The 14,273-nt window shown below is 34.8% G+C and overlaps 1 protein-coding gene across 3 annotated transcripts in view; it reads left to right on the top strand.

Annotated features, from left to right (window-relative positions):
* STXBP5 (syntaxin binding protein 5) overlaps window positions 1–14,273 on the top strand; it is a 95,894-nt gene that overhangs the window by 37,337 nt on the left and 44,284 nt on the right. For all 3 annotated transcript variants that reach the window (XM_080342780.1, XM_080342779.1, XM_080342778.1), the window contains exons 5-9: window positions 4,873–5,007; window positions 6,105–6,168; window positions 7,633–7,716; window positions 10,981–11,104; window positions 12,541–12,619. In XM_080342780.1, the coding sequence (XP_080198906.1) occupies window positions 4,873–5,007; window positions 6,105–6,168; window positions 7,633–7,716; window positions 10,981–11,104; window positions 12,541–12,619 (486 nt within the window). The remainder of the gene's footprint in view (window positions 1–4,872; window positions 5,008–6,104; window positions 6,169–7,632; window positions 7,717–10,980; window positions 11,105–12,540; window positions 12,620–14,273) is intronic.

Genomic DNA, 14,273 nt, shown 5'->3' with positions numbered 1-14,273 from the left:
TCAGCTGCCTTTAGAGACAGCCTTTCAAGTGAGCATCTTTTGTGAAGCATTATTAGGAGTGATGCTATTGGATACAAATGGGATTGAAGTACCTGGTCCAGTTTCTACGATATACTGCATTTATCCACATGGTCTTTTGGTGGGACAGTTTTGGGATGCATTGAAGAAAAATTCTTCCTCTGCGTGTGTTCTTCCCCTTTAGGCCTTCTTTATATGGGTAGGTATTTTAAAGCTTATTGCAGTTACCAGATCTGGAAAATAGACCCCTTGCAGCAGTCTGGCAAAACCACAGCCACAACTTCCTTCTGTCAGCCATTCTGACCATGGCTCTTGGTTTTTTATGCCCATTAAAGAATTGACAAGAGACCATAGACATGGAGTCCAGACTAACTTTTCAGCTTCTGAATTTGCATGGTGGCTATCTCATGCATGAAAGGTTGAGGATAAAGATATGCAGAATACAACTTTCATAGCTTAACACTTTTTTTTTTTTGTAAAATTCTTATTTTGCATATACAGTAACGATCTGAGGAGACAGTGTTATTGCAGTGACTGCAGACCTGTAATGTTAGCCTGAGGTTTTAGAAATAGCTCAGAGGCTTAAATAAAATCTATTATCAGTGTTTGTCATTTGTCAAAGTATTTGTCACTGTGCATTGTTAAAGCAGTATTATACGTTCTTCAGAATTTTCCATTTCATGAACCAGTAGACTAAGGAAAGGTAAGACTGATTTAGGATTTCTGTTGTCATAATAATACACTCAGGATAACAGCCTGTCATTTTTACTTAATGTTTCCATTAAAATCATACTTCTTAGACGTAAATATTAATTTAGTAAATGGTATTCTTTGATATTTCTGTAATTAAATTCCTCTAGGGAATACTATCACTTGCTATAATAACTATTTTGATATACATTGTGAAACAATCACAATTAAGATTGTTCTCAGTTACCTTTGACAGATTATCAGAAAAGACACATGGTCTGCAGTTAAGAAAGGAAATACTTCCAGTAGTTTTACAAATGGCTTCTTAAAGACTCTCCTGTCACTGCTCATACTTTCCTGTAAGCAATAGCACAAATTATATTAAGTACAATAAGAACAAGAAATATTTTGTTATTTTGTGAGGGTTTTTCTTTTATTGATGTTTTACATTGTTAGGGTACCACTGTGTTTTTCTCGGTAGAATTTTGTTTTTTTTGAACTGTTGGTTCAACTCTTACAAATTAATTTCACAGGAAAGCAAAATTTCTTCTGTGTGTTCTTTTAAAATTGAACTGTAGATTTCAGGTTAAAAAGATCTCTTTAAAGCATTGCTGCTTATTTTTTATAAAGGGATTTTTTTGTTGTTGTTGTATAGGTATGGGGATGTGAAATATGTGGAGTGAAGTGCTGTGTACCATACTTGCTCTAAGTTCAGTCCCCTTCACAAAATGTATTATAATACAGAGGCAGCTGAGATTTCCTTGGAGATAATAAGAAGAATGTTTTGCCTGCAAAAGCTTGCTTTCTGTGATAACTGGCTCAAATAGTCCCAGCCTGTCTCTTTAGATGCACAAAACTGGTATACTTTTTTATAAATGCTTCTGTTCTATTGGTTTTGGCCAGAATGGCTTGATACAGGAGAGGAAGAGTGTGGTACTCTGTTTTTGACTGATATGTTATTTTCAGGCAGTTGGGGTTTGTGTGCAAGAGAAACTTGTGAAAGTTTTTTACTTGGGTTGAGTGTATCTGTAGTCCTTTTGATCTATTCCCAACAACTGATTGTGTTTTCCATATATATATATATATATGTATGTATGTATCCATTTGTGGGTAGGGAGAGAGAGTGAAGATGGCTTGAGTTGTTGAAATGACCAGAGCATTATACAGCAACCTCTGCTTCTGTTGATCTTAAAATATGTTATGGGTGGAACAGGTTATTCTAATCATGTGGTGGCAGGAAGATAGCATTCTGAAAGAAAAATATGCATTTTTCAGAGGAAAGAAAAAAATATCCTATCCTTGGCAAAATGTTAAATAAGTAACTGCTGCCTCTCCACCAAGAAGACTGTGACAATCCTCCAAAACAAGTTTGAATCCCTTTAATCCTCAGTCTAATTTTCAACACAGCAAGTGAGGCCACTGAATGTAGTATGTATGTTGACATGCTAGTATGTTGTCAGTGGTCCTTCAGATGGTTGTAGCTTCACTGAATTTTAAGTTTTTAAGAGGGCTGCAACATTTCCAGTGTTGTTTAGAATCTACATAGTTCAAGGTGAAGCCTTAATCTCTGAAGAGAGGGAAGCTCAACACATGGACTTTAATGTTGGAATTTGCTAAATTGCTAAAATGAGTGCAGTTACCTGAATCACTTTAGACAAAATGTAATTGAAGTTCGAAGACATACTTTTATTAAGGAAATAGATAGCAAATAAAATTATAGTAGAAAATGGAGTAACATTTACCGCATGCAAGGTGAAATGGGGATTCTTTCATTATAGCAGAATCAGCGTGACAAATTCCTTTTGGATTTAACTAGTCATCAGTTAAGTGAAAACATAAAAGCTCTAAGAATACTTTTAGGCTATAAAAATCATACAAGCCTCTTTTTCTGATTACAGAAGACTAGTAAAAGCACACTTTGAAGGATAAGGTTAAGAACCATGTTTTATATGTGCCTGCACCCAGCAATTTTGAAGTCTCTTCCTGCTTTAGAGGGTTTGTAAACATTTTGTGAAGTTACTTGTTCAACTCAGATTCACTCTTGATGTGGAATCATGTCAGTGCTTGTTAACTCTTGCACAGAGGATACAGATTGAATGTGGTTGCATATTCAAAGAGAGTATCAAGAGTATTGAGGACCTTGACACTGAGTGTTGCCTTTTTGCTATAGCAATCATAGTTGCAGCTCCAACTTATATTTTTGCACACCTTTAAATGGCATGAAATAAATTGGTTTTCATAATGCAAGTGTTGGACAACTGTAACTGACAATATTAACTCACCAGTCAAGACAGATAGGCCCCTGACCTTGCTCCTGAATACTATTTCTGGCTGCTAGGCCACATTTTTAGATCCAACTGATCTGCCTGCCAGCTGCTTCTGGCAGGCAGAGTCCTGGCGCAAAAAGAAGCTGTGGTGTCACAGAGTGCTGAGGGTTTATGTTTTCCTGCTGCATCTCTTCTTCCTGCCCATGAGCTGCTTCCAGTGGGAGAGCTCTGGTACTGGGCAGTAAGGTTTTGGGACCTGCTTAAGAAGTGTGTGTACAGGCATATGTTATTTAGCTTCCAATCAAATTTTTTTCCAAGGATGTTGGGGGAACTCAAGTCTTTTAACTGTGGTATTTGCAGATTGCTTAGCTTAGTAAAAATGTTGCAACCTCTGCAAGCTCAATGAGTTGGGAGAGCATTTTAAATCTTGTATGTAGTCCTTTTTTCTGTGAAACATCAATGAAAAAAAAAAGTTAGTGCAGCCTTTTGGCTTGAATATTCAAGCACAAAAAATCAAGGAAGTTAGAAAATGGATAAACTACAGATTTGCTTAAGCAGGCTGCATTCTCTAACTAGGAAGAAATTAGTGATATAAAAAGTAAAGTGGTATACTTTTGATCCAGGTAGTATCACAGAAGCGTTAACTTCTGAAAACTGTAATACAAATTAACATCTTTTCAGCCATTAGCAAATTTTTTCATTGCTGCTGTTAGCCTTTGCTGTTGTACTGCAGTGTGTATATACAACATCTAATGCAAAGGATCTAAAGCTGTTCTTTGAATAAATAACTATTAACAGGCTTGTGAAGTGATGCATGGATTTGGCAAAAGGGAGCCCAGCTGGGAGAAAACAAGAACAAAAAGTCTAAGGATTAGAGCTGACAGAACAAATTTCCATTGAATAATTATTTTACCTAATCACTGAAACATTTCTCAAAGCCGAAGTTTGATAGTCCAAGTAATTTGGCAATTTCTTTCAATATTGGACACTGTCAGATTAAAATGTTTTAGAGTTTGCAGTTTCCAGGAAATTTCTAGGCTCTAATTTCAAGTTAGTATTTCTGCTGCATAGAAAAATCAGATACTTTAGAAGCTTCAGACACTATTTCCTTATCAGACATTATTTCCTTATCAGTTTTGAAGTAATAGTAAACAGTAAGTGGGAGCCAAGAGGACAGAAATAACCAAGTTTTCCAATACTAATATTGGCACTGGAGCTATAGTTAAAGAAGAGTTCTCTGCTGTTACAAACAGTCATTAGCTTTTGTGTTTTGTTCACATACTCTCTTCTAGCTGAAGAGAAAAATAAGGGAGAAAATTAAATTGTATTTTAAATAAGCCCCAAACATAAACTAGTTTTAAAATTACTTTTATAAATTGTTTAGGATTGGTTTTAGGTTTGCTCTTTAGAGAATACTTTGGGTTACATGTAAACTTACATTTCTTATGCTTTCTTTTCTGCCTTTGTCTCCTTACTTGAAACCAACTTAGTCTGCATAAGACTACTTCTAAAAATCCTTTGTTCCTTAGAACTTGAAATTAGATTTCAAAGGGAGATTTATCAATTATAACATAGGAGTGTTGTGTATCAAGTTTAAAATGACAGCAATCTTGAAAATACATTCAACATTACAATTTTCAAAGGTGGCTGTGTGATTTTTTTTTTTAATCTGAATGTCATGATAGTTTTAGAATACCTTGGTTTAGTCTTGAGTTTTTACATTTGTCTGCATCTCTTACTTTTGTCATGTGCTGTCTCTGCTACTTTTCTCTATCTGTAACTTGTCTTATTTCTTCTTGGTTACCTATTGCCTTTCTTCTACTTCTTGGCAATGTAGATCTTGAAGTGTAGGATATATGAAAGACTAACTCCTTTTTTTGGTGGCTTTCTCTTTCAGGATAACATTTTGTCATCTGCCTTTCCAAAGTAAATGGCTATATGTGGGCACTGAAAGAGGAAACATTCACATTGTCAATGTGGAATCTTTTACTCTCTCAGGCTATGTCATCATGTGGAATAAAGCCATTGAACTGTGAGTTTAATCAAGTATTTTCTGTTGAGGGGAGGGAACAAACATGTCCCAGATGTTATTAATATCAGTTGCAGAAATGGCATTGTTACATAGACTGGCCTCCATATGAGTCTTGCTATACCAAATACGTGATCAAAGTACATAAATTGTCATGTAAATACTTTTTATTCTCATAAATGTGAAGTGTTATTGTTAATGTGTTTCCACCTATAGCACTTCTTTATCATAGTGCCTGGAATAGACATAAAAATAGACAAAGTAGACTGTGTAGAAAGATACATAAGTCATTCTCTGTGGTGATAAAGAACTAGAGAAATAATGTATGTTAAAATATACTGTGGCTGGTACTTCGGCAGACATGTTGCTTCTACGGTTTTCGGGTTAAAATGTAAAGTATAAACATATGCATTGTAAGAGGGCTGATGTATGCTGAGTGTAATATTATTGGCTAAAAATGTGAATTTAAATAAGCCTATTCCAAGAGTGAAGTATATTTTCTTAGCAAATATTGTCATTGCTCCTCTGCATTTAATAATTACTTTGTGTATGCAAATACAGTGTGTTGTGGGTGAAAACATGTAATGTGTGCTGCTGTTCCTGTGTGGTTGTTTCCAGAATGCTGTGTCTGTCTTCAAAACATACATGAAGTCCATAATTTGCCAAAAGCTTTTGAAATAAACACAGCTCCTCATTAGTACATTTTCTTCAATAGCAAGAAGTCAACATAAAGTCTTAACTGTGGGTGGTTTGAACAATGCCCAGCTTGGGCAGTTTATGAATAGTGGCAAGACCTGCTTTTCAGCATAGAAATAAACATTTTATCCAACTTCATCAATTCTGTAACAACAAACATTTAGATGTTGTAAAGCTAATGGCATTTTTTTCTGGGTTGCTAAAAATCAGTAAATAAGTCTTTCCTTGTGAAAAGACAAAAACCAAGTGCCTAAACATAGTGTTTATGCGCTTGAAGATGAGTGACTCCATGCTGAAATGTCAATAGTTTGCTTATATGGACTCTATATCGCAGAATGTGTATTACATGCAATCGTTGAGATGCAGGGGAATTTTTTAGTTACATGGAAATATTTCTTGTTTAGGTCATCCAAATCTCACCCAGGACCTATTGTCCACATTAGTGACAATCCCATGGATGAAGGAAAGGTAGGATATCTTTAAAGACTATTAATTACATTAGTTTTCAATCAGGACTTCTTGTAAATATAGATACCACTGCTTTTTAAGGAAGGATTAAGTAGGTGAGGACAATGTTGAAAGCATAAAGGAAAGCTAAATCAAGGGTTTTAGATCTGAAAACAATATGATGCAAGGTACAGGCTATCTGTCTTTTACTAGATTTGATGTGTCTATTATTTTGGGGGTATTTTAGTGCTGTATAGCACTGAAATAAATATTTTATCTATAAGTTGGTAGAGGAGATCCTCTTATTTTTCTTGCTAGAAATAACAGTATACCTTGAAAATCTTAACATGCTTAAAAGATTGTCCAGGCAAAATCTCTAGGTATGGCAATACACCATATTGATTTAGATCTCCATCCTTGACTACAATGGTATGTGTGTGAAGGGAGTGTTTTCTAAGTTGTAATACGAAGGACACTTCTCAGGGCACTTCTGTGTACTCATAGGAAATAGGCTGTTTCAACAGCGAGTAAATCCCAGCAGCTAAGTACTCCCTTTTTTTATGTCCATGCTGGGAGAAAGAAGTGGGAGTAAAGGTGAGCTACTTAGTGCTAGGATCTGCTTCTCCTATAGCAACATTGCTCAAAGGAAAGATCTCACAGTAGATCAGCAGCTACAAAAGATTGCTTCATTGCTGCCTTCTATATAACAACTGCCAAGACTCTTACTACTTCCTTATGTTGGCCCTCTTTTATTTTCATTAAGAGAAGTGTCACTTAGGAGAGCAAAACACTTAAATACTCAACAATGTGTTAGACCAATTATCATGAGCAATTTGGATCTTCACTCCCTGCAGAAATGGTTCAATCTTGCTTCTAGCAAAAAGATTGTTTGCAAAGTTACTTTGTTTAATTTTGCTCTGGCTTTTCTCTTCTCAACAACTGATGGTGTTTCTCAACAGCTCTTGGTGTTCCTTTAGCCAGTTATCTCAATTGTGATTAACATCTGGAGAAAATTTGTATTGCATAGTTTCTTTGTAGACAATGAACTGTTCCCTAGAGCTTCAGGAAAGGTAGTGTGTTCTAGCAAATCAAAGCAGAACAAATTCCAGTGAGGAAAATGCACAATAAAGTTCCCTTTTCCAACCTCCACATTTTCACGCAGGAAGGAATATGCTTAGGAAAGTTTAATCTTGACTGTTCTTGAACTTGATGGGCTTTCCAAGGACTCTTCAGAAGAATGTGTTTTTTTGTTTTTTTGTTTTTCTAATTTTGCACAAATGTCAGTTGTATTAGGTGGAAGGTTTTAGGAGTATAACAAATACAAACATCAAGGTCTTCACTGCCTCTCACTAATTTTTGTCTTCATAACTACTTGCAGTTATGTGTAGTATTATGCTGCATCTCTTCAGGACAAGAACTACGTGCATTTCAAATGGTATTTTGCCTATCCTTATAATAACTTAATTTATCTGCTTATTATTGCAGCTTCTGATTGGCTTTGAGTCTGGAACAGTAGTATTATGGGATCTGAAGTCAAAGAAGGCAGATTACAGATACACACATGATGAGGTAATGCTTTCATCTACATTACTTACTATGAGGATATCACTTGGTACTCTAATAATGATTTTTTTTTTCATTTTTTTTTTCTGCCTCTGTCACCAGTGGATCAATAAATAGGTCTCTTTGAAATTGCAAGTACTTAAACTTTTCTCTAAAAGAGCCATAGAATTTGAATAATAGAAACTTAAGACCAAATAATTGTTCACTGAGCTGAAGTTTGTGAAGCAATGAAGGGTGATGTGGATTGGATTTCTTAACTAATAGGGGAGGGAGGGGCAGGGAGGAACTTTCAGATTTTTTTTTCTGTTATTAAGTAGTGACTTCCACCTGTGTTAAGAACTTGAGTCTTACATTGAAACAAGATGGCTTAGCTATTTCTGTAATTTCAAATCTCTCACATATTCTGAAAAGGTGGATGGGGGAGAGAAACCACTAAATAGTCTTGCTAGGACATCTCTATAAATCTACCTTTTATTTGTAGGATAAGAACCAAGTTTGAAACAAAATAACTGGGGAGGTTTAAAAAAAATGACATTGATTGGCACTTATTTTTTTTAAACTTGATTCTTGAGAGAATGTAGGCTTTTTGAAAGACTGAGATTAAGAAAACCCATTCAACATAATGTGCAAGGTGATATATTTTATTGAAAACATAAAATTAGTCTTGATTACAATTTCATTGATTGTAGAATGCCTATATCATTGTTCGGTGTCAGGTAGGCCTGTTTCTTGTATGACAGTGGATATATTTTCCTTAGCTTTGTACTGAACTTTTCACAAGACTGAACTGGTTTTGTTTGGTTGGTTTTTGTGGTGATTCTGACTCATTATTCATGGTTGTGTTAGCTCTTCCAATGAAGACTTTCTTTGAAGGGGGAGTCTCTGAAGTAGTCTAAGCCTTACATCATCAGACCTGTATCAGAACAGCAGAGCTGAATTAGGTTTCTTTGTGTGTTCAGAAATGATTGTGTAAGTTTCAAAGTATATGTGAAGAGCAATTTCATACCTTCCAATTTCATTACATGCATCTAGTTAATTCCCTGTTCCTTTGTTTCATAAACTTACTCCTATCTCTGTCATCTTTTTCAAATAATAATCAAGTTCTTACTATACTTCTTATTGTTCTTGCTCTTCTCTAACTTTATTTTGTTAACCATTCTATTTTATCTTTGTTTTATAAGAGAAACACAACAACGTAGTATATTCAAGATGTGGGCATGCTGGATTTATGATGTGGCATAATTATGTGTGGTTTTGTTTGCTTTCTCTCTTGATATTGGATTAGCTTTTTGATGCTACAGGCATTAAGTAAACACTTCCTTGAAACAACCTCCAGTAAAACTAGAGTCTTACTCTTCAGTGTTAATTGCCAGCTCAGAGTCCATTGCATTTGTGCATAGCTTCACATTTACATAGTTGGACAATGAAAATTTAAGTCTTTCTGCAGTTCTTCACTAGAATCCTGATTTCTACCTTGCATATGCTTTGGTAATGTCAGCAAACTTATCTTAATATGCTTATTCATAAATAACTCTGAACAAACTGAGCAGCACAGATCCCTGAGGGTCTCTACCAATTATTATACCTTCATCAATGAACTCATCAATTACTGCCTGCCTGCCTTTATTCTAGCTTGCCTGATACCTTAATCAATTATTCATCTGTCTGAGGATCTCTAGTCTGTTTGGTTCTAGTTTCCTTTGAGAGATGACTTTGAAAATTCTGTAGACAGTTTAATTGGTGTTTCCATTAGCCACATCCTTGTTAATGTTTTCGGAGGTTTGGCTATGATTTCCTTTTACCAAAAGCATGTTGACTTTTCTTACTTGGTGTATTATGCACATCCATTTGTTGGTTAACAGTTCTTTAATAATGTTTTGTTACAGTTTCTAGAAACTTATCCAGGGTAGGCACTGTGCTGCTTATTCTGTTTTTCTTTGGATTTTGTGGTCCATTTGTTAAACTGACGCCATACTTGTCATCTTCCTGAACCAACACTGATTTGAGAGGTTGCAAACAGCAGTCAATAGTTCAGCTGTTTCAACTTTTATTTCCTTTAAGATTTATAATTTATCTAGTTGGTCTGCTGGTTTTTTGATTGCAGAGGAGGTAATGAAATACCTTAGGTCAGATCCTTTGTTAAAGAAATGTGCATTGTCAAAAGTTGGGAATGGATAGGAAGGGGAGAGAAAAAAAAATTAACTTAGTGAGTTTCACTGTACTCACTAGTGAGAATCAATATGCAGTAAAGTTGCTTAAAAATATTGGCCATTCAAGTCTTTAAAATTGAAGTATGCTTTTTCTGTGAGTTAAGATTGCCCTTTAAGAAAAATATATCTTTGGAAAAAGAATTACTCTATGCATAATAATTTGTTGGTTTACTTCTAGGGACTTTCTAGTGTCTAAGAAGTTATCTGTAGATTTACAGGCTCAGTGAACTCTGCTTGATTTTTCTATATTGGATGTTTTGCTTTCCTTCAAATTCTGGTACTAGTATTAACCATGGAAAAAATGTCAAAACTTCACTCTTGAGTATTGATTTAATTTTTGTTATGAGTTTTGTTTTGGCGATTAAGAACATTGATATCAACCAACCAGGGCCACCTAAGTTATTGTACCTTTTCATTGTAACTGACTTGTCACTCTAAATATCCTGGCCTGTTGTATGCCTTGAGATTATGCTACAGCTACCTACAGGTCTAGTTTTGTTTTACAGGCTTGCAAAAAGTTTTGAATTGTGTACTAGTAGTGTTTTGTGCCAAAGTTTATCATACTCAGTCCACTGAATTGTTAGTTGGTTTATTTTATAAATATATAAAACATATATTTTTGTTATGCTTTAAATAATATTTAGCTATATTGCTAAATCTAACCAGATTTTCTATAAAACTAGACAATAAAGAGCCATACAGCTAAAGGCCTTGTTATGCTCTTTCAGCATTCTTTCCGTCTCATCAGGTTCCTTGCAGAAATTGATTGCAGTCATCCTTTGCCTTTGTGGGCTGTTTATCAGATCTTTTTATGTTCATTAGCGTAATGCTGTTCCAATGGTAAAGGATTGTTGCATTTCCTTTCTTTTGACTTTTTTCAAGAAAAGGAAGAAGTGTTCATTTCTCAGGTTTATCTGTCCTTACATAACGCCTGCTTTCTTACTGGTTCTTAAGACCTATTTCCACATAATTGTCTGTCAAAAACTGGTTTTTTTATAGTATGGGCTGCCTACTGTTGTCAGGATTAGACTTAGACTGTTCTGTGTTTTCTCTTGTATAGGCTATACACTCGGTGGCTTGGCATCATGAAGGAAAACAATTTATTTGTAGTCACTCAGATGGTACCTTGACCATATGGAATGTAAAATCTCCTACCAAACCATTCCAGACAATCACTCCGCATGGTAAGATAGAATGGATACCCACTGTGTTTGACAACTCTTAAAACATAGGGACTTTATTTTCAATAGGAATATGTTTTGCAAAACTAAGTATTAAAAATGTATTTGTAGTGCAAGTAAAAAACACTGTCATATCAAATTCTCATAGTTTTCATTTAAAAAAGCCCAGTCTTTATGAAATAAAAATCCAATACAGTGGAGTTTTGTCTATATCTCTGAACTTTAATACGACTTTTCACACAATGGCATTAATCTCAAAAATGCATATTTTGTAGAGCTTGCTTTTTGCTTGACATTACAATCCCATATGTTGTTTAAAATACATATAAGCAAGCATCTGTTTCATGTATAAATGTGTAGATTACCATATAAATTCTTGGAAAGGTTTGTAACAGAGTAAGACTAGCATCTGGTAAGATGTTCCCAATGTTGTGTGTCAAGTCTTGCATTAATGTTAATCCAGAAAATTAACATTACATGTTCTTCTGTGAACTGTACTGCTGCTCTTCAAAAGTTCTATACAAATGCCAGGTTTACATGGTGTGCATGTGTCGAAGTCCTGTCTTAGCAGTTTATTTACCTCAGATTCTTAAGTGTGAACATAAAAGTGAGGATGATCTGTGAGGTTACAGTCATAGTACAAGATGCTATAGTTATGCATCCTAGTTGACCTGTCTGAGCCTCCAGCAAGTCCATGGTAACTGTGCTTGCTGTGGACTAGTGTGGATTTCTATATGATCCTGACTGATACTGTAGTAGTAAAACTAGTTAAACAAGACTGACTTAAATTTATTTTGACCTCTTTTAATAAACATTTTGATCTTGGGTTGCAAAATAAATTTTCTGCAGAACTTTATAGTTGCATCACACTTGACCGATCTTCAGATAGAAGAGATGCATATTTACTATAGTCTTAGTCTCTACTGACTCCATGGGAAATTGTATAATATCTGTAGAAGTTTTAATTGATAAAAGTGCACAGTAGAGAAAGAGCGGGCCTTAATGTTCCAATTCAAGTCTTAGCCTGTAAGAATAACACTCAGATTAAGCCACATTTTACTTGTAAACTGACCAGTTTTAATGGCAAAATGGTAGACATGAGATAAATTTTAAATCACCCAGTGCTACTTAAAACAACTTGTTAGGCAAGGATTCTGTTTTTGAAAACAAATATTCTACAATACTTAAACATGCACACACACAAAATCACAAAACCTGCAACTCCTAAGCCTAAATATTATCGCTTAGTATATTCAGAGTTTTGACAAATCTTTAATGATGTTATTCCAAGGTGTCCTTTACAATTGTCAGAGGGGTTGACTGTATGTTTGTATGAATGTTCTAGTGTTGTTCTACTTTGCAAGATGCATAGTGAATTTCATAATTTGTCATCATGTTATGGAACTGTAAGATTAATGTAAGAAAATTATTCACTTTAGGAAAGCAGCTGAAGGATGGAAAGAAGCCAGAACCCTGCAAACCTATCCTTAAGGTGGAATATAAAACTACTAGAGCTGGGTAAGACTTGGTTTTGTATGCAAAACTAACATGTAAAATAAATGCAGCTCTCTGAGAATGTACTTACTTTCCCAGTTGTTGGGATACATATCCTGATGGCACTGAACTATGGTAAAACAACTGAAATAGTTTTGGTAATCGGATATTGCCAATAAACAAAAAGAACATATGTGAACAAATTACTATATAAAAAGCTTAACAGAGGTAAAGATACTGCTAATGCATTATCTACATGCATCTTCTGTGCTACTGAAGTCATGAGTATTTTTGTTCAATCTTTTGAGAATATTAGAAAAAAAGAGGCTGATAAAGCACAGAAGACACTGAAGCGTAGACCCAAAAAACTGAACTTTGACAAATAGTAGCCTGATGCAAGTGTTCTAAATTCTGAATATGTGCTCCTCCCCCAAAAAAGTTACTGACAGAGGCTTTTCTGATAGAGTTCAGTAATTTATGCAGTGAATTGTGCCTAATTATGCATATTGAGAATGTAACAAAGCAGTAGTTGCAACAAGAGGCTCAGATGGAATTAGAGTATCTCGAATAGCATGTTTTTGTTACCAAGACTGCAATTAGGATTGAAGGATTTCATGAACTGTATAGAGTTTTTTATTTATGGTTCTGAAGTGCTTTAATGTGTTTGAGTAAAAAGTGCAATATAAAGATAAAACATTCATGAAAACCTGTTCAGATATTTGCAAGTGTTGGTTTTTTTTTTTTTCTTTTTTTTGTTGACTTTGGGGGGGATTTGTGATGGTTTTATTTGCTTTCCAGGCATTCAAATCTATAGAAGATTAGTTAATTGATGTTACATAAGTTTCTATTATGTATTGGTATACCTGTAGATATAACATCAATATATTTTTATTGTTTTGCTAAAAGTGAGATAAATAGAAATTTAGGGCTGTGGCTAATTCCCAGATGTATGAACATCTATGATCAGTTGGAAAGCCATATTTTACTTGGAAGAGTTTACATCTGTCTGCATATTCTTTTCTCAACTGAAATGTCAAAAGCTGATCTCAAGAAAGATACAGATAACCAAAAGTCATCTCAGCTTCAGCAAGTTATAATTTCTGCAATCAAAAGCCTTCTGTTATAAATAGTCATTCTGAAGAAAAAGATGAGTTCAAAACTTATTTTATGCAGTCATAATGTGAAAACTAGTTGACTTTTCACACAGCTTAAAGAGGAGCTTATTCTGGTATAATTTCCAAGAGCACATATCTCTTTGGGGAGACGGCTTTTTCCGACTGTGGGCTTTTTTCTGTTACACCCTTCATTTTCCAGTGTCCATCCGAACTGAGTGTTTTGATGCATTTCAGTTTAATACTTTCTCCATCTTCAGTCTACTTATTGTACTTATAAATCTGCAACAGTTGTGATAATCTTCTAGAACTTCAGTTGGGAGGTGGTGGGGAGGGAACACTTTAAAAAAAAAAAAAAAAGGCATTGTGGTGGTAAAGCTGTGCACTGAAAGTCTCCATTAATTTACTACTACAAGACATGTACTTCAGTTCCCACTTTAATTTTTGGTTTTACTTGTGATCTCATTACAAGAATTTTAAGGTAAGACAGAGCTGCCTTTTAATGTTCAAAATGTTGATAGCTTTTCTCTTTGCCAATTGAAATTGATTAGGTATGAGCATGATAC

This window comes from Nesoenas mayeri (assembly GCF_963082525.1).
Source record: "Nesoenas mayeri genome assembly, chromosome: 3".
Classification (NCBI taxonomy): domain Eukaryota; kingdom Metazoa; phylum Chordata; class Aves; order Columbiformes; family Columbidae; genus Nesoenas; species Nesoenas mayeri.
The sequence above is the reverse complement of the archived record's forward strand: the minus strand, read 5'-3'. Positions and strand labels throughout refer to the sequence as shown.